General features: G+C 35.6%; 1 protein-coding gene, 1 long non-coding RNA gene and 1 pseudogene across 2 annotated transcripts; 1 reads left to right on the forward strand and 2 right to left on the reverse strand.

Moving 5' to 3' along the window:
* The first annotated feature begins 1,419 nt into the window (after nt 1-1,419).
* Nucleotides 1,420-13,936, forward strand: LOC142635039 (putative pentatricopeptide repeat-containing protein At3g23330; annotated as a pseudogene).
* A 3,000-nt stretch (nt 13,937-16,936) lies between these two features.
* Nucleotides 16,937-18,930, reverse strand: LOC142633344 (amino acid transporter AVT6E). The gene has a single exon (XM_075807563.1). It carries the CDS (start codon nt 18,848-18,850, stop codon nt 17,357-17,359), a length of 1,494 nt encoding a protein of 497 aa, XP_075663678.1. The 5' UTR covers nt 18,851-18,930; the 3' UTR covers nt 16,937-17,356.
* LOC142633345 (uncharacterized) lies at nt 16,937-19,366 on the reverse strand. Its single transcript, XR_012843888.1, has 2 exons — nt 18,930-19,366; nt 16,937-17,309 (listed from the first exon to the last, which is right to left on the reverse strand). It is a non-coding gene; the product is annotated as an uncharacterized LOC142633345 (long non-coding RNA).
* Nucleotides 19,367-25,622: the final 6,256 nt, after the last annotated feature.

Raw genomic sequence — 25,622 nt, forward strand, 5'->3', positions numbered from 1 at the left:
CTTTTTTTGATTTAATTGAGGAATTAATTTTGTTTTTTCGTTTTGTGTTTTTTTACTTTTTATATATTTTTAAGTGAGGTGACATTTTTTTTGTTTATTAATATTACTTTATAAGCAACATCAACCCTAAGTGTCCTAATAATAGACATTGTTTGCCACATAGTTATTTTCCATTAGTGATTTAACGGTAGGGATCAAATTGACTTTACGTTGAAAATAGCAAGAGCCAAATTGGCTACTACCAAAATGTAGGACCAAATTGACTATGGTTTGAGAATGTAAGGACCAAAATAGTATTTGCGCCTATTAGAAAATGGAAAAATTTAATAAAAAACTCTATTGTAAGTTGAAAGTGCCTTGACACCCCATAAAAATGAGGATAAAAAATTGCAACTGTTAATATGACCCATATACAATTAGCTAAAACGCTAATATTACTATTTTCTTGTCTGTTCTAATAAGTATTATTGTTTACTAATATATATATATATATATATATATATATATATAATTACCTATATTAGTAATTATATCTCCATAACAATGAGTTGAATAGATCAATAATTTTTTTTTTTTTGAATTTTGTTAACAAGTGCCTTTATGTGAATGAAAGAAAAAATGATTTTTTTTTTACAGTTTCTTATATATATATATATATATATATTAAAAGCCAAAGTTTAGAGAAAATTCAATTAAATTAAAAAAAATTGAATTCTTAATTTTGCACCATGTGTCCCATCTAAATTTTAATTTTTGTACCAAAAAAGATTGAGTGTAAAAATCGAAGAGTCCAATGAGATTTTAAATTGGAAATCAATTAGAGTCCAATTTTTGCCGCATGTCCATCTAATTTTTTAATTTTTGTGACAAGTGAATTATTGGGTGCAAAAACCTAAGAGTTTAAATCCAATTAACTTATAAATCATATCTATATATATATAATGAGAAACTATTACATATTTTAGAATGAACAAAACTTAGATAAAGTAATGAGAAACTATTACATATTTTAGAATGAACAAAACTTAGATAAAGTACTTGGATTCTATTCCTTCGATTTCCTATTAAGATTCAACTATTTGCCCTTATAGAAATTACATATTTTAGAAATGTATATTTTATAAAAAAGTGTAAGCTAATGTCATGTATAATTTGAACTATATAATTATGATTTATATATATATATATATATATATATATATATATATAACAATTGTGATTATTTTTAATTGTACTGCATACTTATTTTTTTTTTTAAGTAACTATTATCAAAACATGATTTATTAACCGATTCTTATCCCCTCACTTACTCTCGTTGAATGTGTGTGTGTGTGTGTGTGTGTTGTGGCTAGCAAAGTACAAAGTGACTTAATTCCTCTCAAAGTGAGAGATCAGTTCCAACATCTCCCACTATGTTCAATGATGATATGTCGTTTCTTTCACTATTATTCTTTCTCTCCAAAAAACTCATCTTTTCCAATGTAACAAAACCATCATAGACCTCTCCAAACTTAGTCGTGTCATAGAGTGTTAGGAGCTTTACTTGCTGTTGATGATGGCATGAGGAATGATGGTGCTTAGGCAGCATTAGGCCAGTCACTTGGCTTCATGTTTTCTCAACACATTGATGGTTCCTCACACCAAATTAGTAATGCTCCTAAGGGCTCTTCAAAGGGGACATATCCAGCCTTCTTATTCAAGTTGGAACAATGAGCAGTGTGAGGGAGCAACATGTGAAGACACCTTACTCCATATGATACCCTAAGGCCATAGCAGAGTAGGCCATGGTAGGCAGAGTTGGTTTTATGATGGGCATCAACAGGTGGTGTTGACCCTATTTGGTGGTGCATGGCATTGGTGGCCTAGTTGCTGATTGCTTGTATGTGGGCTTGGTTGCTTATGTGCAAGGCAGGGCTAGGCTGCATGAGGATGCACAAATAGATGCTATGTGCAAGCCATTGGGTTGGTGGGTGCTGGCTAAATGCACAGACAAATGCTAGTAGGCTAATGGTAGTTACTTAATGTGTGTGTGCTGAATGTGGGCATGTTGTGTAGGTTGTGTTGGCTGATGGGGGATGGCTTAGGAATGGGCCAAACATCCCAAAATTTTATTCAGATGTTGTGTGGGCTACTAAATGGTGGGCAAAAGCTCCATGATCTGTTGAGACATGGGCTATGCATGTGTTGATATGCAAGAGCAGTTGCCAAGCAGTTTCTGGTTTTCTTGATGTTCAGACTTGCAATGTAAGTGTTGAAAACGTGGAGAGAAAACCAAGACAACATCAATTCAAGGTGGCCTAAGTCAGACCACAAGTGGTAGATTCTCCAAGACCCAAGCAATTACTAGGCAATAACTTCCATGACAGTTATTTCTTTGTATATGACCCTAATTCTGTTGGGGGTGTCAATAGCAGAATGTATTTTGCCTTAGGGAGAATTATGTGTGTTTCTCCAGGATTGTAAAGGGTTTCTTTTACTTGAGATTAAGTAATAAAGGTTAGGGGTGGGTTCCCTGTAAACATAGTGTGTGTGTGTGTGTGTGTGTGTGTGTCCCTATATAATCTGTTTTAAGTGTTTCTTGCAGTATGTGTGTGTGTAGTGCTGGCTGAGACCAAGTCAGGGACGTAGGACCATCACAGGCAGAAAATTAAGTGAAAAATTTGACCCTATGATAATTGATATTAGAGCCAGGTTGCAATGTCTTTGAACACCAAGGCAGGAGTGACAATCTTGGAAACCATACTTAGGGTTTCTACATAGGGAGAACAACTTTCTGTGTGTGACAGATTGAATGCACTTTCTACAGAAACTTTAGTGGTGAGGAATGAACTTTCTAAACAGAGGGATGTTGTGTTTATACGTATTAAAGAGTTGAATGCTGCATTGAATGCCCAGAGCAGTGCAGCAAGAGAGACACAAGGAAACTTGAAACAAAAATTGCCTTGTTAAAGAGGGCAATTCGTGGTCTTTCTAGGGAGGGAGGCATGGCCACAAAAGTGAAAGTGCCTGAACCAAAACCCTTTAATGGTGTTAGGAGTGCCAAGGATTTGGAGAATTTCCTTTGGGACATGAAGTAGTACTTCAAGGCTGCTAAGATACCTAATCAAAAGAAGGTGACTATCACTAGCATGTATCTTTTGGGGGATGCCAAGTTATGGTGGAGAACTCGTGTGGAAAATGATGCAGATGGTGCTAGAAGGGAAGGTTGACTTATGGGTACCTTAAAGAAAGAATTGAAGGATTCATTCCTGCCTACAAATATTGCTTGGGTTGCAAGAGACTCCTTGAAGAAATTGAAACACACTAGTACGACGCGAGAGTATGTCAAGACATTCAGATCTTTGATGCTTGATATCAAGAACATGTCTGAGGAAGACAAGTTGTTCAATTTCATGTTTGTGTTGCAGCCTTGGGCACAGTTGGAATTAAAGAGCCAAGTTGTGTGTGATCTGTCTGCTGCTATGTTTATTATAGATGCCTTAGTGGACTACAAATACACTAAGCCTAGTGGGGATGATGAGAAGCGTAAGTCTAAGAACAAAGGCAAAGACAAGAAGAAAAAAGAAGGCAAGAAGAATAAGGATAAGCAGCAGAAAAATTGGGGTAGTAAGAGCAAAGGTGAAAGTTCCAACTCTCAACAAAGAAAAGAGCAACCAAAACTTAATGCAGGCTGCTTTATCTACAATGACCCTCATCGAGCAAGAGATTGCCCTAAGCATGAGAAGCTTAATGTCATTGTTGCTGAAGATGATAAAGGGTAGTCAGAGGAAGAAGTTCCTAGCCGTGTGAACCTTTTACAATTATTGAATGCACTTAGTGCAGGAGGTACTTCTAATGGGCTGTCTTATGTTCAAGTAGAGATGAACAGGAATGGGGCTAAAGCTATGCTTGATATTGGTGCTACCCACAATTTCATTGTTAATTGTATGGTCCAACAATTTGGTCTAAAAGTGAGCAAGTGTCCAAGTAAGATCAAGGTAGTGAACTCAGAGGCAAAACCTATTTCATGAATTGCTTTTGGTGTGAAGTTTAACGTTGGCAAGTGGACATGAAAGGAGAATTTACTGATCATGTAGTTGGATGATTTTGATGTAATTTTTGGTGACATTAAGCATGAAAAGCTCAATTTCATTGTTGCTGACGATGATAGAGGGCATTTCGATGAATAACTTCCCAACCATGTGAACCCCTTACAATTGTTGAATGCACTTAGTGCAAAAGGTACTTCTCAGGGGTAGTCTTATGTTCAAGTGAAGATGAACGGGAATGGGACTAAAGCTATGCTTGATATTGGTGCTACCCACAATTTCATTGCTAATTGTATAGTCCAACAACTTGGTTTGAAAGTGAGTAAGTGTCCAAGTAAGATCAAGACAGTGAACTCTGAGGCAAAACTTGTTTCTGAAATTCCTTTTGGTATGAAGTTTAAGGTTGGCGAGCAGGCAGGAAATGCAAATTTCCTCATCATGCAATCGAATGATGTTGATGTAATTTTGGGTGATGAGTTCTTTGTGGAAGCAAGAGTTGCTTTGTTGCCATTCATTGGGGTGATGCTTATTTTTTATGAGAGGCAGCCCTGCTATGTTCTTTCTAGGCGTATGTCAGGAAATAGGAAGATTAGCAAGGGAAAGAGCCAATGGTGTCAACCATGCAATTTGAGCATGGACTAAAGTAAGGGGAGATGACTTACTTGGCTACAATGATTAGGGTCAAGCAATACAAGTTTGTTGAAGTTCTAGATGTTGTTGCTAGACTGCTAGAGGAATTTAGTGATGTAATGGCACCATAATTACATAAGACCCTTGCCCCAAGGTGCGCTATTGATCACAAGATTGAGTTGGTTCCTAGTTCAAAGCCTCATTCGAAGGCTCTATATCGAATGTGTTAGGATTAGTGTTCTTAAATCCTATTGTATGATGTTATGTATGATATTATGTATGACATGATGTATGACTTAATATTGTGGTTGATAAATTTGTTTTATTAAAATCTAAAATAATGATAACATGAATATGTGACATTATCATATAATTCATGAGATGCATAATATGTAATTTATGTGATTTAGTCACAAAAAATATAAATCACAAGTTCTTTGTAAACTTAAAATTGTAGTTCGTAATCAATGATAAAATTGGGCATTTCATCTGCGAAGACTACAATGCATCAACTAAAATGATTTTTCTTGATCATGGAAATTGAGATTTCTAGTTGATATGTTGATATGTCTTTAGAGTTAAGACATATTGAATTGGACCGCTGTGAGATTTATTATTCTCCTAATGACTGTCAAATGAATAATAAATCTCACGACTTCTATTTACATGAACTCTTAATCCTGAAAGGATAATGAGCCTGATCATGAAATGTAGGTTACTTTGATATATCAGGAGTGAGATCTAAGGTAACGGTCAAAATCTCAGTATGTTGGGCAGCCATATTTAGTGTTGATGGAACATGTATTCTCAAGATGGAATTCATAGTTTCTTAACAAAGATATAAAATATTCTCTTGAGATAAGTTTAATAAATTCAGTTATTCAGAGAGTTAGGCCTAACCACTTTTTTAAGAAGTTACTAAAGTATATATTTATGAAATTGGATCTCATAAATATATGTTGAACAACTTTAAAGGATTAAATTGGGTACTCAAGGATAAGATGTAGTAATTTACAAAGTGGCAGTCTACATTCATGACTTTGTATTACTACGAATATTTTATGAAATGGTTGCATGTATAATAAAATCTTGGGATATAATTTATAAATAAGGCCTAGAGTGCAACTATATTTATATAGTAGTATTAAATATAGTTAATGGTAATTTTGGACTTGTCAAGAGTTGACAAAAAAACCCAAGACCCATTAGAGCTAGTGTCTTATTAGTCCCTATTAGTCCCACTTCAAGCCACATACTAAAGCCCAATTGGAAAGGCCCAAAAGGCTAGCCCAATTAGATAATCAGTTATAAGGAGAGAAATATACATAATTTTAAAATATGAAAAAGAGAGACATCATTGTGAAATGGTGTGTATGTGAGTGTTGGACACTCTCTCATTCTCCCTTGAACAAAAACTGATTGAGAGACCACACATCTTAGGCGTTAGTGGGATTGGAGTGAAGATTGAACGTGTTCCCGAGAACTTTTGATCTTTGGTTTTGAAATTCACTACACCAAGGTACACTCTCTTGATTCTGTATTCTGAAACTTACATAGTGCATGTTTTCAATTGCGAATGAAGTAGATCCGTTATTTTTTCCGCTGCGTACATGCATATTTCCAACAGAATGTCCCCTATTGAGTTGGCTGAAATGAGGAAGCAATTTTCTGAGTTGCTTGATACTGGTTACATTCAGACCCCTAAAGCTTCTTATGGTGCTCCAGTTCTGTTCCAAAAGAAGTAAGATGGTTTGCTGCAAATAAGTGTGGACTATAGAGATTTGAACAAAGCAACAGTAAAGAACAAGTATCTGGTGCCTTTGGTTCAAGACCTCTTTGACAAATTGTGCAAGGCCACTTACTTCACCAAACTGGACTTGAGGTTGGGCTATTGGCAAGTGAGGATTGCTGAAGGGGATGAACCAAAGACAATTTTTGTAACTTGTTATGGTTCCTATGAATTTCTAGATATGCCTTTTGGTTTAATTAATACCCCTGCTACACTCTGCAATTTGATTAATGATGTATTCTATGAGTTTGTAGACCGATTTGTTTTGGTTTACTTAGATGACATAGTAATATGTAGTGAGTCCTTGAGGGATCACTTGGAACATCTTAGGAAGGTATTGTCTACATTGAGAGAGCATCAATTGTATGTTAAAAAAGAGAAGTGTGAGTTTGCCTAGCAAGAGATTATGTTCCTAGGGCATAAAATTAGGAAAGGTCTTGTGAAGATGGATGAGTGGCTATCCTTGATTGGCCTCCACCAAGCAAAGTGATTAAGTTGCGGTCTATCCTTGGATTGGCTAACTATTACAGGAAGTTTGTTCAAGGATATTCCAAAAAAGGTTGCTCCTCTTATATATTTATTGAAAAAGGATAAGAAATGGGTGTAGACAGATGCATGCCAAGAATCTATTGAGAAGCTTAAAGCTATTATGTCAATGAGCCGGTGCTGCGCTTGCCTGAGTTTGAGTTACCCTTTGAAATCCATACTAATGTTTTTAACAAAGCAATTGGTGGTGTGTTGGTGCAAGAAAAGCATCCAGTTGCCTATGAGAGTAGGAAACTGAATGAAGAAGAACGGAAGTGTTTGGAACATGAGAAAGAGACGATTATAGTGGTACATTTTTTGTGAGTATGGAAAGCGTATCTGTTGGGGCCTAAGTTTGTGGTGCGGAATGATAATGTGGCTAACACCTTCTTCAACACACAGAAGAAGCTATCCCCTAAGCAAGCTAGATGGCAAGAGTTGTTGTAAGAGTATGATTTTTTGTGGAAGCACAAACCTGGCAAGTACAACCAAGTAGCAAATGCACTTAGCCACAAACAAGTGCAAGAGTATGTTGATGCCTTGATCAGAGTTGAGTCAGATTTTTTGGAAAGGACTAGGGGGAGTTCAAAGCTTGATGCTAGCTACCAGAAATTGGTGTAGGATGTGACTGCAAGTCTAGTGCGTCTCTGTTGGCTTGAGGATGGGTTGCTGTATGCAAAAGGTGGTAAGCTGTATGTTCTTGGTGGAAAGATTCATAGAGAGTTGTTGAAAGAGACTCATGATCCACAATGGGCAAGACATCCTGGTAAGGAAAGAATGAATGCATTTTTGTCTTGTTCTTACTATTGACCTAAGATGGAACATTGAGTTGAATGTCAAAACTTGTCTCGTTTGTCAACAAGATAAGGGGATAACTTAAAGGAAGCTGGTTTGTTGCAACCACTTCCTATTCTAGAGAATCCATGTTTTCTATTTCAATGGATTTCATTACTAGGTTGCCTAAAGTGAAAAGGATGGGTTCAGTGTTTGTAGTTATCGATCAATTTTCAAAGTATGCAGCGTTTATTGCTTCACCAAGTACTTATACAGCAAAAGTGGTTGCTGATCTGTTTTACAAAAATGTGGTGAAGTACTTTGGTTTGCCTAAAGATATAGTAAGTGATAGAGACTCTTGTTTCACTTGTCAGTTTTGGACAGTTTTGTTTGGGTTGCTGGGTTCACAGTTGAAGTTTTCAACTGCTAATCACTCATAAACAGATAGTTAGACCAAGAGAATCAATGTTGTATTGGAAAATTACTTGAGGCACTTTGTGACTGCAAGTTAGAAAAACTAGCTAGACTTGTTGGATTCAATGCAATTTGCCTATAATTTGCATAAGTCTTCTTCAATTGGGATGAATCCATTTGAGTTGGCAATGGGGTAGCAGCCCTTGACTCCTCAGGGAATAGTAAAACAGCGTTCATGGGGCAGATATCCTGCAACATACAAGTTTGCTATGAATAAGCAAGAGTTGATACAAAAAGAATAATACAATTTGTTGAAGGCAAAACAAAGGATGAAGAAGTATGCTGATAAAGGGAGGAGACCTTTTGAGTTCCAGGTTGGGGACAAAGTGCTGTTGAAACTAACTTCACAAATTTGGAGGAAGTTTAGAAGTGAGAGTGTGCATTGAGGCTTAATTCCAAAGTATGATGGTCCCTTTGAAATTGTGAAGAGAATTGGCAATATTGCTTACAAGTTGAAACTACTAGAAAGATTGGAGATTCACCCAACGATTCATGTGGGTTTTCTAAAGCCTTACCACGAGGATAGTGAAGATCCTGCAAGGAATAAGACAAGGCGTGCTCCACCTACTATCATGGTGTAGTTTGACCATGAAGTAGACAGAATTCTTAGCAAGAAGGTAACAGGCTATCGAAAGGGAGGAAACATGATAACACATTACTTAGTGAAGTGGAAAGGGGCAACTGAATTAGAAGCAAGTTGGGAGAATGCATCAACACTATGGTAGTTTGAAAAGGAAGTGAAGGCATTTGAAGCTACCCTACCGACGAGGAGGTCGGCTTCTTCTGGTGGGGTGGTTTGATAGGAGCTTTACTTATTGCTAATGATGGCATGATGAATGATGATGCTTGGGCAGCATTAGGCCAGATATTTGGCTTCATGTTTTCTCAATACATTGATGGTTTCTCATGCTAGATTAGTAATGCTCCTAAAGACTCTTCAAGGGGGACATGCCCAACCTCCTTATTTGAGTTGGAACGATGAGCAGTTTGAGGGGGCAACATGTGGAGATACCTTGCTCCATATGATGTCCCAAGACCATGGTAAAGTAGGGCCATGGTGGGCATAATTGGTTTTATAATGAGCATCAATAGGTGGTGTTGACCCTATTTGGTGGTGCATGGTATTGGTGGCCTAGTTGCTAATTGCTTGTGTAGGCTTGGTTGCTTGTGTGCAAGGCAGGGTTGGGCTACATGAGGATGTGCAAATAGATGATGTGTGCAAGGCATTGGGCTGGTGAGTGCTGGCTAAATGCATGGATAGATGCTAGTAAGCTAATAGCAATTACTTAGTATGTGCTGCATGTGGGCATGTTATGTGGGTTGTGCTGGCTGATGGGGGACAACTTAGGCATGGGCCAAACATTTGAAAACATTTATTCAGATGTTGTGTGGGCTGCTGAATGGTGGGCAAAAGCCCTATGATCTGTTGAGACATGGGTTGTGCATGTGCTGATATGCAGGAGTAGTTACCAGGAAATTACCAAGTAGTTTTTGGTTTTCTTAATGTTCAAACCTACTATGTAGGGGTTGAAATCGTGGAGAGAAAACTAAGACAGCGTCAATTCAAGGTGTCTTAAGTCAGACCATAAGTAGCAGATTGTCCAAGATCCATGCAGTAACTAGGCAGTAGCTGCCATAGCAATTATTTCTATGTATATGACCCTAATGTTGTCAGGGTGTCAACAGCAGTGTATTTTGCCTTAGGGAGAATTCTGTGTTTCTCCTGGCTTTTAAAGGGTTTCCTTCGTACTTGATATTAAGTAATAAAAGTTGGGGGTTGGTTTTCTGTAAACAGTGTGTGTCATGTGTGTGAGTCCCTATATAATCTATTCTAAGTGTTTCCCGTAGTGTGTGTGGTGTTGGCTTAGACTAAGTCAAGGACTTAGTGTTGGACATATTTCAACAATTTACTTTTGTGATAAAACAAAAGGAATAATACACAGATCTAAAAATAAGTAATAACACAAATAAATGTGATAGGCAAAGGCAATTAACAAATACTTAAAGTATATATATAAAAAGAAATCTGCAAAATAATTAACAACTCAGAGACCAAATGCGTAAAGGATGAACAATTCAGGTCAAGTCTTGTGTTTGACACAATTTTCTTAAAGCAGATTTCACCCCTCACACAATTATTGTGGTGCTTTGAAACTCACGGACGTCTGCCTTCCAGGATAAAATGATCTACAACACGAAAACGAAGCATACAATATCGTGCTATGCGAACTACTCAAGGTCTCTTTTTCTCTCTTTGACACAAAATGAAATGTACAAAATATTCTCACTAGGAGAGTTTTTTCTCAAAAAAAAAAGTTTTTATGAATGAGGAATTATGTAAAAATTATACGTTACTGAACAGGCTCTCTGTTTAAACTGTTGTGCAAAGACTAACTGACTCAAAAAATTAAAATAATAAAATATTATTATTTGGACAAGTAGGCCCAGTCCACATATGCCAAAAGCCCAACTCAATGTCCAACTCATGAGTATATAAACTCATATATTAACTCTTTTCTTTTCAATGTGGGACTCTGGATTTTTACCACTTATAATAACATGTTCAAGTGAACATAGAAAATATCAATTTCTTATTCACTCCATCCTATTTTTCCAACACTTAAGGTCCGTCCGTTTTGCTGGAAAATAAGGAGGATGGAAAATAGAGGAAGGAAAATAGAGTAGAAAATATTGTTTTCCACTGTTCATTTGGAGAAGGAAAATAGGAAGGAGAGAAAACCAAGAAGAAAGTTTTCTCTCTGAGCCCATATTTTTTTTTCTTCCAAATCGGAAGGAAAATCTGGAGAGAAAAGTGTTATGGTGGCACTTTTACAAAAATACCCTCTTCCCACCTATTTTTTTTTTCAACGTTCTCTTCTCTCTCTTTTTTTCAACGTTCTTTACCAGAACGTTCTTTTTTTTTTTTTTTCAACGTTCCTTATTTGAACGTTCGTTTTTTTTTTCCAACGTTACCTAATCTAATTTTTACATTATAATGATAAAAATAATAATATAAATTTATATATATGATGTGATAAATTTTATATTATGTAATGAGTACAAATAAATCTATTTCTTACCTATTATGTAACAAGAGTATAATAGTCAATTTATATAAATTACATTTTTCATCCTTCTATTTTTCTCTCAAACCGAACAAGTGGGAGAGTTTTTCACCCTCCCACTTTTCCACCTCTCCAACTGAACACATAAGAGGAAAAACTAAATATTTTTCATCCTCTCACTTTTTCATCCACCCACTTTACCCCTCTTCCAACCGAACAGAACTTAGGGCATTACAGGTAGAAAATTGAGCAAAAAATTTGACCATGTGACGCAGAGGCACGCCACTTGTTCGACTCAATCAAAGCCTCACCGAGACCTGGGTTCTTGGAATTCCATGATTTCTGAGTACTCCCAAAACGGTCTCTTACACGAGGCACAAACTCTCTTCAGTGCGTTTCAAGGCAAGAATGTGAGAACCTGGACTATTTTGTTAACTAAGTATTCCAAATTCAGGCTCGTCGATGAGGCCCGAGTGCTCGTTAAGGCAATGCCTGAGCGAAATGTGGTTTCTTGGAATGCTATGATTAGTGCCTATGTGCAGAATAGTGATTTGAGGAGTGCTCGAGGATGTCATCGAATTCAATGATTACTCGCTCTTGCCATTGCAGTACTATAAGGGAGGCAGATGAGTTATTTGCGGAAATGGGGGAGAGGAATTTGGTGTCTTGGATGGTTATGGTATCCGAGTTTATTGAGATAAGTGAGTACAGAGTAGCGTGGGGTGTGTTTTGATGATGGTGGGCAGTGGGGTGAGACTGGACCAGGCGGTGTTGGTTGTGGCATTATTAGCGGTAATGAGGTTGAATGATTTAGAGTTGGTTGAGACTTTAAGGACACTGGCAATCAAGACGATGTGGTTGTGGGGACTGCCATTTTGGATGATTATACTAGGATTGGTAGTTTGGAGTTTAGTTTTTTGAGATGATGCCAGAAAGGAATGAGTACTCATGGACCACAATATAATGATTTTAGCATTTGCAGAATGTCATAGTTTGGACAAAGCAATTGCAATTTATGAGAGGGATCCAGTAAAGGGTGTTGCTAAATGACACTGTTGAAACTGCATATGCTCAAAAGGGGATGATATATGAAGCCAGATGCGTACTTGATGAGATTCTCAACCCCAATGTGGTTATACGGAATGCTATGGTTGCTGCGTATGACCAGAATGGAATGAATGAAGAAGCAAAAGGTATCTTTTTGCTTATCCCTGTGCAAAATGCTGCTTCGTGGTTTGCCATGATTTAAGGGTTTGTACAGAATGGACATAGCAGAGAAGCTTCAGAGTGTGTTTACAGAGCTTCATAGATCTGGAAATGTTCCAAATCAGTCCAGTTTTACTAGTTCTCCCTTTGATTGTTCAGACATTGGAGATATTGAGGTGGGTAGACAGATACACTCACTGACCATTAAAACAATGTGTCAATTCAATTATTTTGTAGGAAATTGGCTGATCTCTATGTATGGAAAGTGCAAAAGTATAGGAGATAGTTCACAAGTTTTTAGTACAAAGAGAGTGAGGGATATTGTTTCTTGGAACTCACTCATTTCTAGGCTTTCGCAGGATGTGGTCTCATGAACTGCGGTTATTTTAGCTTATGAGCAAGCAGGGCAAGGAGATGTTGCCTTTAAATTGTTCGTTCACATGTTAGCTAGAGGTCTAAACCAACTAACAGCTACTAGCCTCCTCAGTGCTTGTGCATGCCTTGGTGCAGCCAAGCTTTGGGGAACTAATCGTTTTCCTAGTGTACAAATTTGGAACTAATTCTTGCTTGTCTGTTTGTAATGCTCTTATAACAATGTACTTTTAAGTGTGGGAGTCTGGATGGTCTTTGTGCCTTTGAAAAAATGCCTGACCGAGACATAGTCCCGTGGAATGCAGTTTTAGGTGGCTGTTCACAGAATGGACTAGGTACAGAAGCGATTGAGATTTTTGAACAAACGAAAGCCTTAGGGATTTTTCCTAATAAAATCAATTTTCTTGGGGTTCTATGCGCTTGTGGCCATGCAGGGTTTTTGGATAAAGGTTGGGCCTATTTTAATTCCATGAGCGAAGATTATGGAATTACCCCTTTGGTTTATCACTATACTTGTATGGTAGATCTCCACGGGAGAGCAGGACGAATTTCTGAAGCTGTAGCTTGCATCCAAATATTTATGCATCTCAAGGTATGTGGGACACATTTTTAAAAATAAGGCAATCAATGAAAGATAGGGGAGTGAGCAAAGAACCAGGTATCAGCTGGATTCAGATCAAGAACAAGTTACACTACTGCCTTAAGGGATCTTGTGTTCTGCCTGATGTGGAAGAGGAGCAAAAACAAGCTGACCTTATCCACCATGGTGAGAAGCTCGCCATTGCCTATGGGATCTTGTGCATGCCAAATGGAACACCAATTCAGATAATGAAGAATCTCTGAATTTGTGATCACTCATTTAAGAAATTTGTTTCCAATTTTAGCCACTGCAAGATTGTTATTCGAGATGGGAGTATATTCCACCATTTAAGGGATGCTTGTGTTCTTTCGGGGATTATTGGCGAGTTCAGGCACTGAACACCTTCACTTTTAAGTTTAACCAAAGGGTTCAGGAGTTGAAATGCACCACTGTGGGCTTGTTTTCATTTGGATTAAACATCACGTATTTGTGATCTTAGACAAACGAAAGCCTCAAAATTACAAGTCTGATACTTCATAATTTAACAAGGAAATTAGGTTTTACTAAGTTCAGATTCTAGTTCTGGTTCTGCCGACTATAGAATAGAAGTCAAAAATGACTTATTGAGATATGAGTTTTTCAAATTTTGGCTTTCCCTTAGCTGAACATTGGTTAGGGGTCCAAGCATATTTTTATTCTTTCTTGTATTGTATACTGTACATTGTTTTAATCCTGATGTAGTAAGATGAATGCTCCTATTCTTCGCCTCTTCTGCCTAGTAAAAACTAAACGTTGTTACCTTTGATTTTTTTTTTTTCTATACACGATGTTATGCAAACATTACAATAACAAGAAAATGTTGATTCAAAATTTTGAGGTTGGCTAGGAATTTCTTAAAAATTGGGCCAATCACATGTATTCCTTTTTCACTATTCTAATGTAGAGCTAGCAAAGATAAGAGACCTAAATTCGTATTTGTAATTCTAAAAGAATTCATCCTTGATTATAGTTCCCATGATTCCTTAACTGCCCTTGATTCAAAAATTTTAAAATATAACAGTTACGAAAAGAGTTGTTTTAATGGCTTATTTGCCCTCTTTACTACTGTAACAATTGCATTCTATTCCTATCTCAGCTGCATTGCATGCATGCTTTATTGTTGTTATGGTCAATGCTTCCGTTTCCAACAAAATTCTTATTCTATGGCAACTTGGATTACATTTGAAATGCAAGCATTATCTTCAGTTCTTATGGCCAAGGTTGTTCCAGATTTGCAGAAGACTTCGGCTCATCAGGAAGGGTAGAGGACAACTAGGCCAAAATGATGGTCTGAACTAGATTATCCACTGAACCAGCACAAACAAATACATGTCAATGAGTGTACTCACTTTAACCCCCCAAGCTTAGACTTTCCAAGTTCCATTTTCCTCGTTAACGCCCATTGTTTTTAGGTGTCATCTGAATTAGGGTGAGTTTAGTTGGGCTTTTTGAAAAAGTGCATAATGAAAAAGTTGAGTTTTTAAAAAGTGCATAATGAAAAAGTGATTTTTCAAAAAGCTGAGTGTTTGGTAAAAACTGTTAAAAAGTGCTTTTTGAAAAAGCGAGTGTTTGGCTAGCACTTATAAAAGTGGCCGTTTGAAGGGTAAATTACTAAAAAGGACAATGTCTATATAAAAAGAATTTTTTGTTTTAATTATCTCTTTTAATGCAAGTTATGAACACAATATTTTCACAAAAATTTCACAATAAAGTTTATATAACAAGTTGTTAATAGTAGGAAAAAAAAAATGTCACTAGTACATCTAGATGAGAACTAATAACAACTTACTATATAAACTTTATTATGAAATTATTATAAAAATATTATGTCAATAGTACTATTTTTTTTCTTAAAAAAAATAGTACTAACTTAAGAAGTTTAGATATATAATAAAATGTCACAATATTTTCACAATACTAATTTAAAATTAATCTTTGTAAAATAAAATTTATTAACACTTATCTTTTAAATGAGTTGTTCTAGTACCCATAATTTTTTCTCCACTACATACTCTATAACATCACAACTTTAAAAAAAAAAAAAATTGTAAAATAATTTGTGTTCTTACTCATTATATTTTCTTCTATGTTGCATAACCAAACCCAAAAACTCTTTTTTCTTTTTTTTTTCTTTCACTTTTTTCTCCTCCACATCTTTTGTTCGTCCTTATCTCCTGATCTTCTTATCTTCAGTTCCTCCAGACACACACACACACACAGATCAGAGAAGACGAACGAAGAAGACGAACAAAGCAAAAGAAGAGGAAGAAGCAGAGAAGACGAAGAAGAAGACGAAGAAAGCAGAAGAAGAGGAAGAAGATTCACCCAGCGGAGCAAAGAGATGAGATGAGAGGAATGAAGGTCAGGGTAATTTGGTAATTTTCGGACTCGCCCAATGGATAGTTGAAAACGCTGCTGAACTTTTTATTTATAGACCTTCAAACCTCCATAAACGGATTGGGCGTTTTTGCCTTGGCTCAAAACGCAACTTTTACCCAAAAGTTGCGTTTTTGCTTCACCAAACGCCCAAAGCAACCCAGCTTTTACATAAAGCTGCGTTTCAGCCCCTAAAAGCCCAACCAAACGGGCACTTAACCAGTTTACTTTCTTCTTGTTTTCTGGCTTAACTTCATAGTGAACTGTCGAATTTCAAATATTACCAAACCAGCACTAAATAACTGGTAAATCCATCCCTGTGAGTTTGATTGCATCTGGTGCTCCAATGCATATTGCACATGACACAAACATAACACGTCTCCAAAAATGACCACTTCATGCCAGTTCACTTGACGGAAGCTTAACTCCATCACAGTTCAATGATTCTACACCAAAAACTAATTGTCATAATATATAGCATCCCACCCAACCTCTCCCAACTGTCTCAACAGCAGAGACCAGACCAGGAATAGGATCCAATTAGCCTTTGACAATGAAAGGTTGATTTCTGCACAAATCCCAGCCATGCTTGGTTTCGTAAGATGAAAGGTCCATAACAACATTTCCTTACTCGGATAGAAATGCTAAAAGGCCTGTAATAAAATCCACACAGACAATCCAAAGTTACCCCTATAGAATTGGCAGCAATCAGTTGACTACCAAAATCAGTCTCACCTGGTATCTTTAAGCATTCCAAAACCCGAACTAACAGATAATGATGAACTTAAGGAAATTTTAAAAAAATAATATATAAAAAAAAAAAACAAAAAAAAAAAATTGACAAGGGAATGTGTAGCAGTGAAAGCTGACCAAACGCATTCATAAGAACCCTTTTAGTGAAGGAGACATCACAACCAACATTACAGACTAGAGGATACAGTTTTTTGTTGATTTTATGGAGAGATAGATATGATAAAAGGTTCTCACTATTGCCGATGTTTATATTGGTTCTCAACTCATTTTAATCCAAACGGAAAAGAATAATCTCATTAAATACTCATCCTTGCTAATAAAAGTGAAGTATTCATTTAAACAGCAGTATTATTTCTGAATTATACAGTTACAACTTACAACAGCATCCCCTGTTAAAAAAATAAATGTGGGACTAAGAAAATTTTGACATAAATCAATTTGAGAATACAGTACAACCTGCATGTGGTGGACATATCAATGTACTCTCCTCTAAAACATTTCTGACATGTCAGCTTACCTTGTCACAGTTCTTCTGAAGCATAAAAGAACATTCTATCTGGAACATAAGCAAACTCCTCTGATCTTTCAATCACCACATACTGAAGCATTGTGTTTAAGATCCATCATCACCCAATTTCATTAGATTTTTCAAATTGGGCAAAAAATAAACCTTAAACAGAGACGCTTTGTCCATTAATCTGCATAAAATATCCAAATCAATACCCTCAAATCATTATGAAAAGGATCATTCGGATTGGCTTTCGATGCTATATATATTGCCGAACATTCCAAAAATGCCAACTAATATGGCAAATACTAACATCAACCTGGACAAGAACTTTTCCCCAAAGCTCAAACAACCCCTTTGCTGACCTAACCTTAATGCTATAAGAGATGGGAATATAAAACCCAATGACACCGCTGTTGTTGCCCCTGTAACCTTGAAAGCTGTCCAAATATTGGGAATCATAGTGGACCCAAAATATATAAGTACCAACAAAACTGCTGTTAACCCTAAAGACCTCTTCCTACTCTCTAAAAGTGGAGCCGACCCCTCAAACAATAAGGCATCCACTGTTTGACGTAGCGAAAAATGAACTACTGGGAAAACAAGAACCAAATGAAAAATGTATCCAACCCGGACAATATAGTTCAATTCTGAACTGAAACGAATCCCAAGGTTCTTATCAAAATTGGTCAGCACATCAGATTCTGTACCCTGCCCAAATAATAAATACCCTGATACGGATGTAAAGGCATAGACCACAATGCAAATAACAGTTGTGATCCTACCTACCCGATTCATCTTCTGAGGAGTCCTCCCCTCAAGCTCATTATATATAGGCTGAACATTGAAATGACAAACATAAGCATTTGTCATGATTGGAACCACCACAAGTAAATCCAGAATAGCCTTTTTCGACCCAAAATCTGGACCAATTCTTGGAGACTCAATTTTCCCTTCAACAAGCTTAATAAATGCAATAACACAAGCCACCACTACAAACAAAACTGCAAGAGCCACCGAAGCAGCTGAAGTCAGGCTCAATGATTCAATCCTCTCCAATGCACAAAGCGGTGCAAGTAACAACACCACAATAACCAAGATCAACAGCTTCCTGTGATCCCACACCCCATGCCCCAACCACTGATCGAAAACCCCAATATGATTAAGCGAACCCGACATCACATCCCCCATAATAATCAAATACACAATCAACACACCTGCATTGTTCACAATTATACAAATCTCTGATAGCACTTTAGCCGGTCTCCCCAACGCATGTTGCACAACCTCACCATACGAGGAGGCCTTAACCAAAACCGAAAACTTCACCAGCAACTCGACACTATATTCCGACAGCAGACCCATCAAGACAATAACAAAAATCCCCAAAACCAACCCAAGAACCTTCATTGCAGCCGGTAAGGCCATAATCCCAGCCCCAATAATGGTAGTAGTTAAATTAAAGACAGCCCCAGAAATCCCAGACCCGGTTTTAGACCCAGTATCAATAAGAGGATGATTATCAAATTCAGGACCAAGATCTTCATCAAAACCATCATCGTTATGTAAACCGTTGGAGGAATGTAAATAACCATTACCAACTCCTTCTTCATCATCAAAAGGGACCAAATTGACATGGGTTATGGGAGGAGATCTAAGATTTTGAGAATCATTGTGGGATTGTAATTCTAAATATGATCTTTTGGGTATTGAAGAATAAGCGCTATTCATATTTTTCTGTGTCTATAATACAAAATTTTGTGCAATAAGAAAATTTTAGATCTCAGAAAACGGATGAGAGAAAACTTACCAAAAGATTGAAGCTTTTGTGAGTCACTCACTTCCTAGATCTTAGGGTCAACGGCTTTTTCTGTTGCACAATGGAAGAGAAGAGAGGAAGAAAGAGATCTCAGTTTTTCTGTTACTTTTTCGTTGCGGCTTCTGTTTCAAGTTTCAACTTCAACTTTCAAACGTGGTTTTTCTGGACTAGTATATACCCATAGATAGAGAGATACGTGTCATTTTTCAATTCAATTCTTTTCTTGCTTGCAAAGATGGTAGATGGAAGTCTCCTATTATCTTTGAAGTTTCAACCAATAATCTTAAAATGAAAACTAGCCAGTGTTCTGTTTTTATCTCCAAACGTTGTCCCTACCCCTTTTCTTTTTTAAACTAACAAACCTAAGAAAAGAAGGGAGTGTTGCAGTTTTTACTCTAAAAACCCATTGGATTGATAGTTTGTTATATTAAATCTAGGACCTACGGTTCATTTTACTCTAGAAACCCTTTGGATCGATAGTTTGTTATATTGAATCTAGGACTTTCAGGTATGTGTTTGTTACACCTCATACCAATGAGTCTGCCACCTAAGACTCCCATAAGGTAGTGCCCAAAACTTTTAAATACACTGTTCTCCCTAAAGTGTATAGTACACTTTGCACACACCAGACAACAAAGATGAATCTCTTAATGATGACCCTAGATTTTTTTTTTTTTTAGATAACAATGAACCTAGAATGTTGGTTAAGAGTTGTGAACTCACATGTTTGAACCAGTTTAATTAAATCATACAATAACCGGTTTTTAAGTCTTTTATTATAATATATATTCTCTGCATCTGTATTTTTTAATTTAAATTTAAATTTTTAGTATTTATAATTCAATAGTCACAATGGGGGATTTGAAACTTATAATGCCTTGTAAACACTAAAAGATGCCAACTAGTTGAGATTAAAAAAAAAAAAATGCAAACTTAAGAATTAGTTCCATCTCAAGTTCTTTTTTGGTATGTAATTCTAGACTATTTTATGTTTTATGTTTTGTTGGTCTTTGGATATAACGGGTGTTCCAAACCTAATATATATTTTTTGAATGATATCTGTTACTCAAACATATTAATCAATTTTTTGGTGTATGCACAAATTGAACCTCAAATCTCTTATTTAACTATCGAAAACTTTAATAATTAAGCTAATTAAAACCCACGAGGACCCATGTCCTTTATTTGTATTGACCTATATGTTTTTATTTTTGCAATCTAAGTTATGTGTAGGTAGTAACTATTTTCTGTGTAGTTACTTATATGTAATTAATAGTCTTCCTTAATTGTTCTTTATTGCTCTAGTATATCAAATTATCAATATGTGGGCCAATGTCTTTATTTATTTATTTGATATGGTAGAATTTAAATATACAATGTTCATTTCATGATAATTTCTCTTATTATCAAGTTAAGACACTAGTTTCTCAACCAAAAAAAAAAAAAAAGCTAAGACACTAGTTGCTTTCTAGTGTAGACAAAGTATGAACCCCGGATTTTTTATTCGATGAAAGAGACTATCAATTTTGCTAATTGGAACTCATTAAAAAAAGAATCATATACATGTCCACTTAGGTAAGAGAGTAATGATTCTCAAAAAAAAAAAAAGGGTAAGGGAGTTCTAATTATTTAGTTCTTTGTACATCTCTCCGATTTGCATTTAATATTTCTAGATTGCTCTCTATTGAAACATCTATGAATCTTTTTTTTTTTTATAAAGAACGATAGGATCATCAATCCATTCCTTAGGGTGTGTTTGTTTGGAGGTGAGATAGGGTGGATGGAAAACTTTGGAAAGAAAATGGAAATGAAACTTTTTTGAGTGTGTTTTGTTGGGCGGAAAAGAAAGAAAATAAATGGTGGGACTCAGGTGTTTTCTCTAGGCTCATCAAAAAGTTTTCTCTCCAAAATGGAGATTAAATTAAAAGAAGAAAATGAGGCTACTTAATGGACAAAAATGTCCATATCCAATTCATTTCTTTTTTTTTTTCCCCTTTTTTTTTTGGTGTTGAGCACGTTGCCTTTTTCCTTTTTTTTTTTCCTTTTCTTTTCTTTCCTGACGATGCTTTTTTGTTTTTGTTTTTGTTTTTTTTTTTCATTTTTTTGATTTCTAGGGTTGTGGTGGGCGCGTTGCCTTTTTTTTTCCTTTTTTTTTCTTTTCTTTCTTGGACATTGTCTTTTTTTTTTTCTTTATGGGCTATGGGTGTTATAGTTTTTTTTTTTTTTTTTTTAAACTAGACATGATTTTTTTTGGGGACATGATTTTTATTTTTTAATAAATTTGGTGATTGCTTTTTATTTTTTTTTTGTTGTTTGTCACTTTTTTGTATTAATTGGCCATCATTTTTTAATAGGGGTGTATGAATAAATTTATACAAAATCATTTTTTCCATCCCTCCAATTTTCCACTCCCAACCAAACAAAAAAGAGAGAAATTAAAATATTTTCTATCCTCCCACCATTTTCTATTCTCTTACTTTTCCACCCTTCCAACCAAACAGACCCTAAGAGAATCTTACTCATGTCCCCCACGTAGATAGGTGAGAGTACTAACTATAGGCTTATTTACTTCTAAGGGTGTGCAGCCAACTCGCCAATCCACAAAAATCGACTTGATCCAACCCAACCCATTAGGTTGGGTCAGTTTTTAGGGGTTGGTGGGTTGAGTTAGGTTGTGGTTTTTTTTTTTTTTTTTGCAGTGGATTAGGTTGGGTTTGGGTAACCTAACCCAACCCACCTATATTTAATATATATATATATATATATATATATATATATATATTTTTTTTTTTTTTAAACATTTTTTTTTATTTACTTTTTTCCTCCTCTTCCTAAATAAAAACCAAACCCTAAGTTCTCATTTCAATCTCCTTCTTATCTCACGTGTTAGCTTGAATTTTGAAGCACTATTAAAATTTAAAATAATTTGTGGTGGTGTTGTTCTAATGTTCAGTTTAATAATAATAGCAATTAAAAAAAATTTCAACCCATGGTCCAACCTAGCCCATGTGGGTTAGGTTATGCCCTTATAATGGGTCGGGTTGGGTTGGATTTTTTGACCCACTATGGTTAGTTATGCTGAAAAAACGGGAGAGGATTATCTCCAATTTAGAAATCTGCAGTTTCTTCTCATTGTAAAATAGATGAGTGACACATGGAAATAAAGTGATCCAGCGGTTAAAAAAAGCCAACAATTTATCATCTTTCTCTTGCCTCTCCCTTCACCATCTCTAAACCATCGTTGCTTTCACCACCAACATTGTTCAACTCAAGACCACCACTACCTTCACTACCTCCACAAGGCCTCACAAATTCCTCTCCACTGCTGCCTCGCCGCCATCAAAAGCCATAGAATCGAGCCATCAAGCAATTCAAGTCCCCCTTTAGATTTTGAGTTGTTTTCAGTCCTTTTTGCAAAACCAAATACACAAAACCCAAGAATCTAGCCTCCATCTTCAGCTTCACACGCCACTGTTAGGATTGGTGCCCTTAAATCCTATTGTATGATGCTATGTATGATATTATGTATGACATGATGTATGACTTAATATTGTGGTTGATAAAGTTATTTTATTATTATCTAAAATAATGGTAACATGAATATGAGACATTATCATATAGTCCATGAGATGCATTGTATGTGATTTATGTGAAAAGTCACAGAAGATGTAAATCACAAGTTCTTTGTAAACTCAGAATTTATAGTTCGTAGTCGGTGATGAAATTGGGCATTTCATCTGCGAAGACTATAACGTGTCAACTAAGATGATTTGTCTTGATCATGGAAGTGAAGACTTCTAGTTGATATGTTGATATGTTTTAAGAGTTAAGACATATTGAACAGGACCGCTGTGAGATTTATTATTCTCCTAATGACTGTCAAATGAATAATAAATCTCACGACTTCTATTTGCATGAACTCTTAATCCTGAGAGAATAATGGACATGATCATGAAGTGTAGATTGCTTTGATATATCAGGAGTGAGATCTGAAGTGACGGTCAAAACCTCAGTATGTTGGGCAACCACATTTAGTGTTGATGGAACATATATTCTCAAGATGGAATTCATAATCTCTTGATGGAGATATAAAATATTCCCTTGAGATAAGTTTAATGGTTTCAGTTATTCAGAGAGTTAGGCCTAACCACTTTAGTAAGAAATTACTAAAGTATATATTTATGAAATTGGATTTCATAAATATATAATGAATAACTTTAAATAATTAAACCGGGTACTCAAGGATAAGATGTAATAATTTACAAAGTGGCAGTCTACATTTATGACTTTGTGTTACTACGAATATTTTATGAAGGGGTTACGTGTATAATAAAGTCTTAGGATATAATTTATTAATAAGGCCTAGAGTGCAATTATATTTATATAGTGGTATTAAATATAATTAATGGTAACTTTGGACTTGTCAAGAGTTGACGGAAAAGCCCAAGGCCCATTGGAGCTAGTGTCTTATTGGTCCCTTTTGGTCCCACTCCAAGCCACACACTAAAGCCCAATTGGAAAGGCCCAATAGGCCAGCCCAATTAGATAATCAGTTAGTTATAAAGGGAGAAACATACAGAATTTTTATTAGAAGAGATTAGAAAAGAAAAAGAAACGGTGTGTGAGAGAGTGTGAGACACACTTTCATTCTCCCTTTGAAAAACTGATTGAGAGACCACACATCTTGGGCGTAAAGTGGAATTGGAGTGAAGATTAAAAGTGTTCCCAAGTGCTTCTAATCTTGGTTTTGAATTTCTCCACACCAAGGTACGCTATCTTGTTCTTAAATTCTGAAATTTACATAGTGCACGTTATCAACCATGAATGAAATAGATCCTTGTTCGTTGCTTCCGCTATGTGTTTTGTATGAGATACAAAACCAGAATTTTTTCCTTCAATTGGTATCAGAGCCAGGTTTTCATATCATGATTGTATAATGTGTGATTAAATTTTAGAATTTAAGAAAAACCGTTGTCTTTGTGTTTTTAATTTTCTGCATCATATGAATATAATGAAGAGAATTGTATCACTTGTATATACATATCCGTTTCTTCACAAGGATATATTGTTTTTTGTGTGAAGCCGTGTCTTGTAGTAAAGTGCTTGGAAATGAATACAATTGAGTGTTGATGCATTGATTGTTATATTCATAGTTGATGTACGGATTGTCATGCTTTATGGTAGTTATTAATTGATGAAGTAACCGTTTAAAAAAAAAAACTGCTTCAGTTTTTGTACTGCTTGGGTTCTTAATGTCACAGACTGGATTTAATGAATATGGTTGCATGGCTTGGCCGCCATTTTTCATGCTTTAGAAAGGTGAATCCGTATGGATTCTAACCTTCTCTGACAATCATATATATATATATATATATATAATATAATATAATAATCATATATTATATATATATATATATAAAGTAATAATTATATATTATATATATTAATTTGTATATTATATTATATATAATATAATATGGATTTTTATTATGTTATATATATTTATATATATTAATGCTAGGATTAAGAAATTTTATTCCTAATTAGATTAGGATTATTTTTTCAACGTGTCTAGCATTATTATGGTTCTTGACCTTAAAAACCTTTAATTTAAAATATCTAGTGGGAGAGAAATACAAGGGTTGGATCCCACAGCCTCCATTGTTGGTTCATAGTAGTGTGAAATTTATACTTTGTCTTTGCCTCGAGCTTAGCATTCCATGCGGAGAGTATTTATTTCATGGTCCTACAAGATTGAATTTCCTGGTTTATAGTATTTTGATAAACACCTTGTCTTAGCTTCGAGCTTTGCATTCCATGTGGAGGGTGCTTTATCATGGTACTACAAAATAAGCCTGTTAAAGGGATGAAATGTGGTTACACATAATTCTAGACAATGGTATACACTAGACTAAGTATTATAGTATCCTCTATGCTGAGTTCTTATTATTATTACTTAGAAGCTAAATATAAAACGGCATATTATTAGTATTTGATAAGAGTTATCATGATAGTACTAATAATGAGTATAGTTCTCAATCAACCATAGTATTTTATGTTCACTCTATGCTGAGGGATATTGAATATGAGATTGGGTTGTCGTTGCATATATTATTTTATGGTTTTATTAAGGTTCCATATTATATGCTTTTATGCTAAATTGATAATGTCCAATTTACTTATTATATTCATGTTTATTATTTTCAGATTTTGTCATGGCATCATTTAGCCCACTTGTTTCTATTCTTAACCAAAACAAACTGACTGGATCCAACTATGTTGATTGGAAAAGAAATTTGGACATTGTTCTTACTGCTGAAGAGCACAAATATGTGCTTACTCAACCATGTCCTAACTTTCCTTCATTAGATGCTCCTCTTGAGGAAAAACAACGATATGATCGTTGGCAGAAATCTAATGAGATGATCAAGTGCTACATCCTAGCATCTATCTCAAATGTTCTACAGCATCAAATGCAGGATGTAGAACTTGCTTCGGACATAATGCATAGTCTGAAGGAGATGTTTGGTGAGCAAGGCCGTTCTGCAAGGCAAGAAACCATAAGGCAAATTTATAATACCAAAATGGCTGTAGGAAGTTCAGTGAGAGAGCATTGTCTTAGGATGATTGCTAATCTGAACACATTGGAAGTTTTAGGTGCCGACATTGATGGAGAATCCCAAG

The sequence above is a fragment of the Castanea sativa genome, chromosome 5 (genome assembly GCF_040712315.1).
Source record: "Castanea sativa cultivar Marrone di Chiusa Pesio chromosome 5, ASM4071231v1".
Classification (NCBI taxonomy): domain Eukaryota; kingdom Viridiplantae; phylum Streptophyta; class Magnoliopsida; order Fagales; family Fagaceae; genus Castanea; species Castanea sativa.

What these genes read in the sequence shown, in the direction of transcription:
- LOC142633344 (XM_075807563.1), bottom strand. Translation starts at nt 18,850, where the DNA reads ATGAATAGCGCTTATTCTTCAATACCCAAAAGATCATATTTAGAATTA.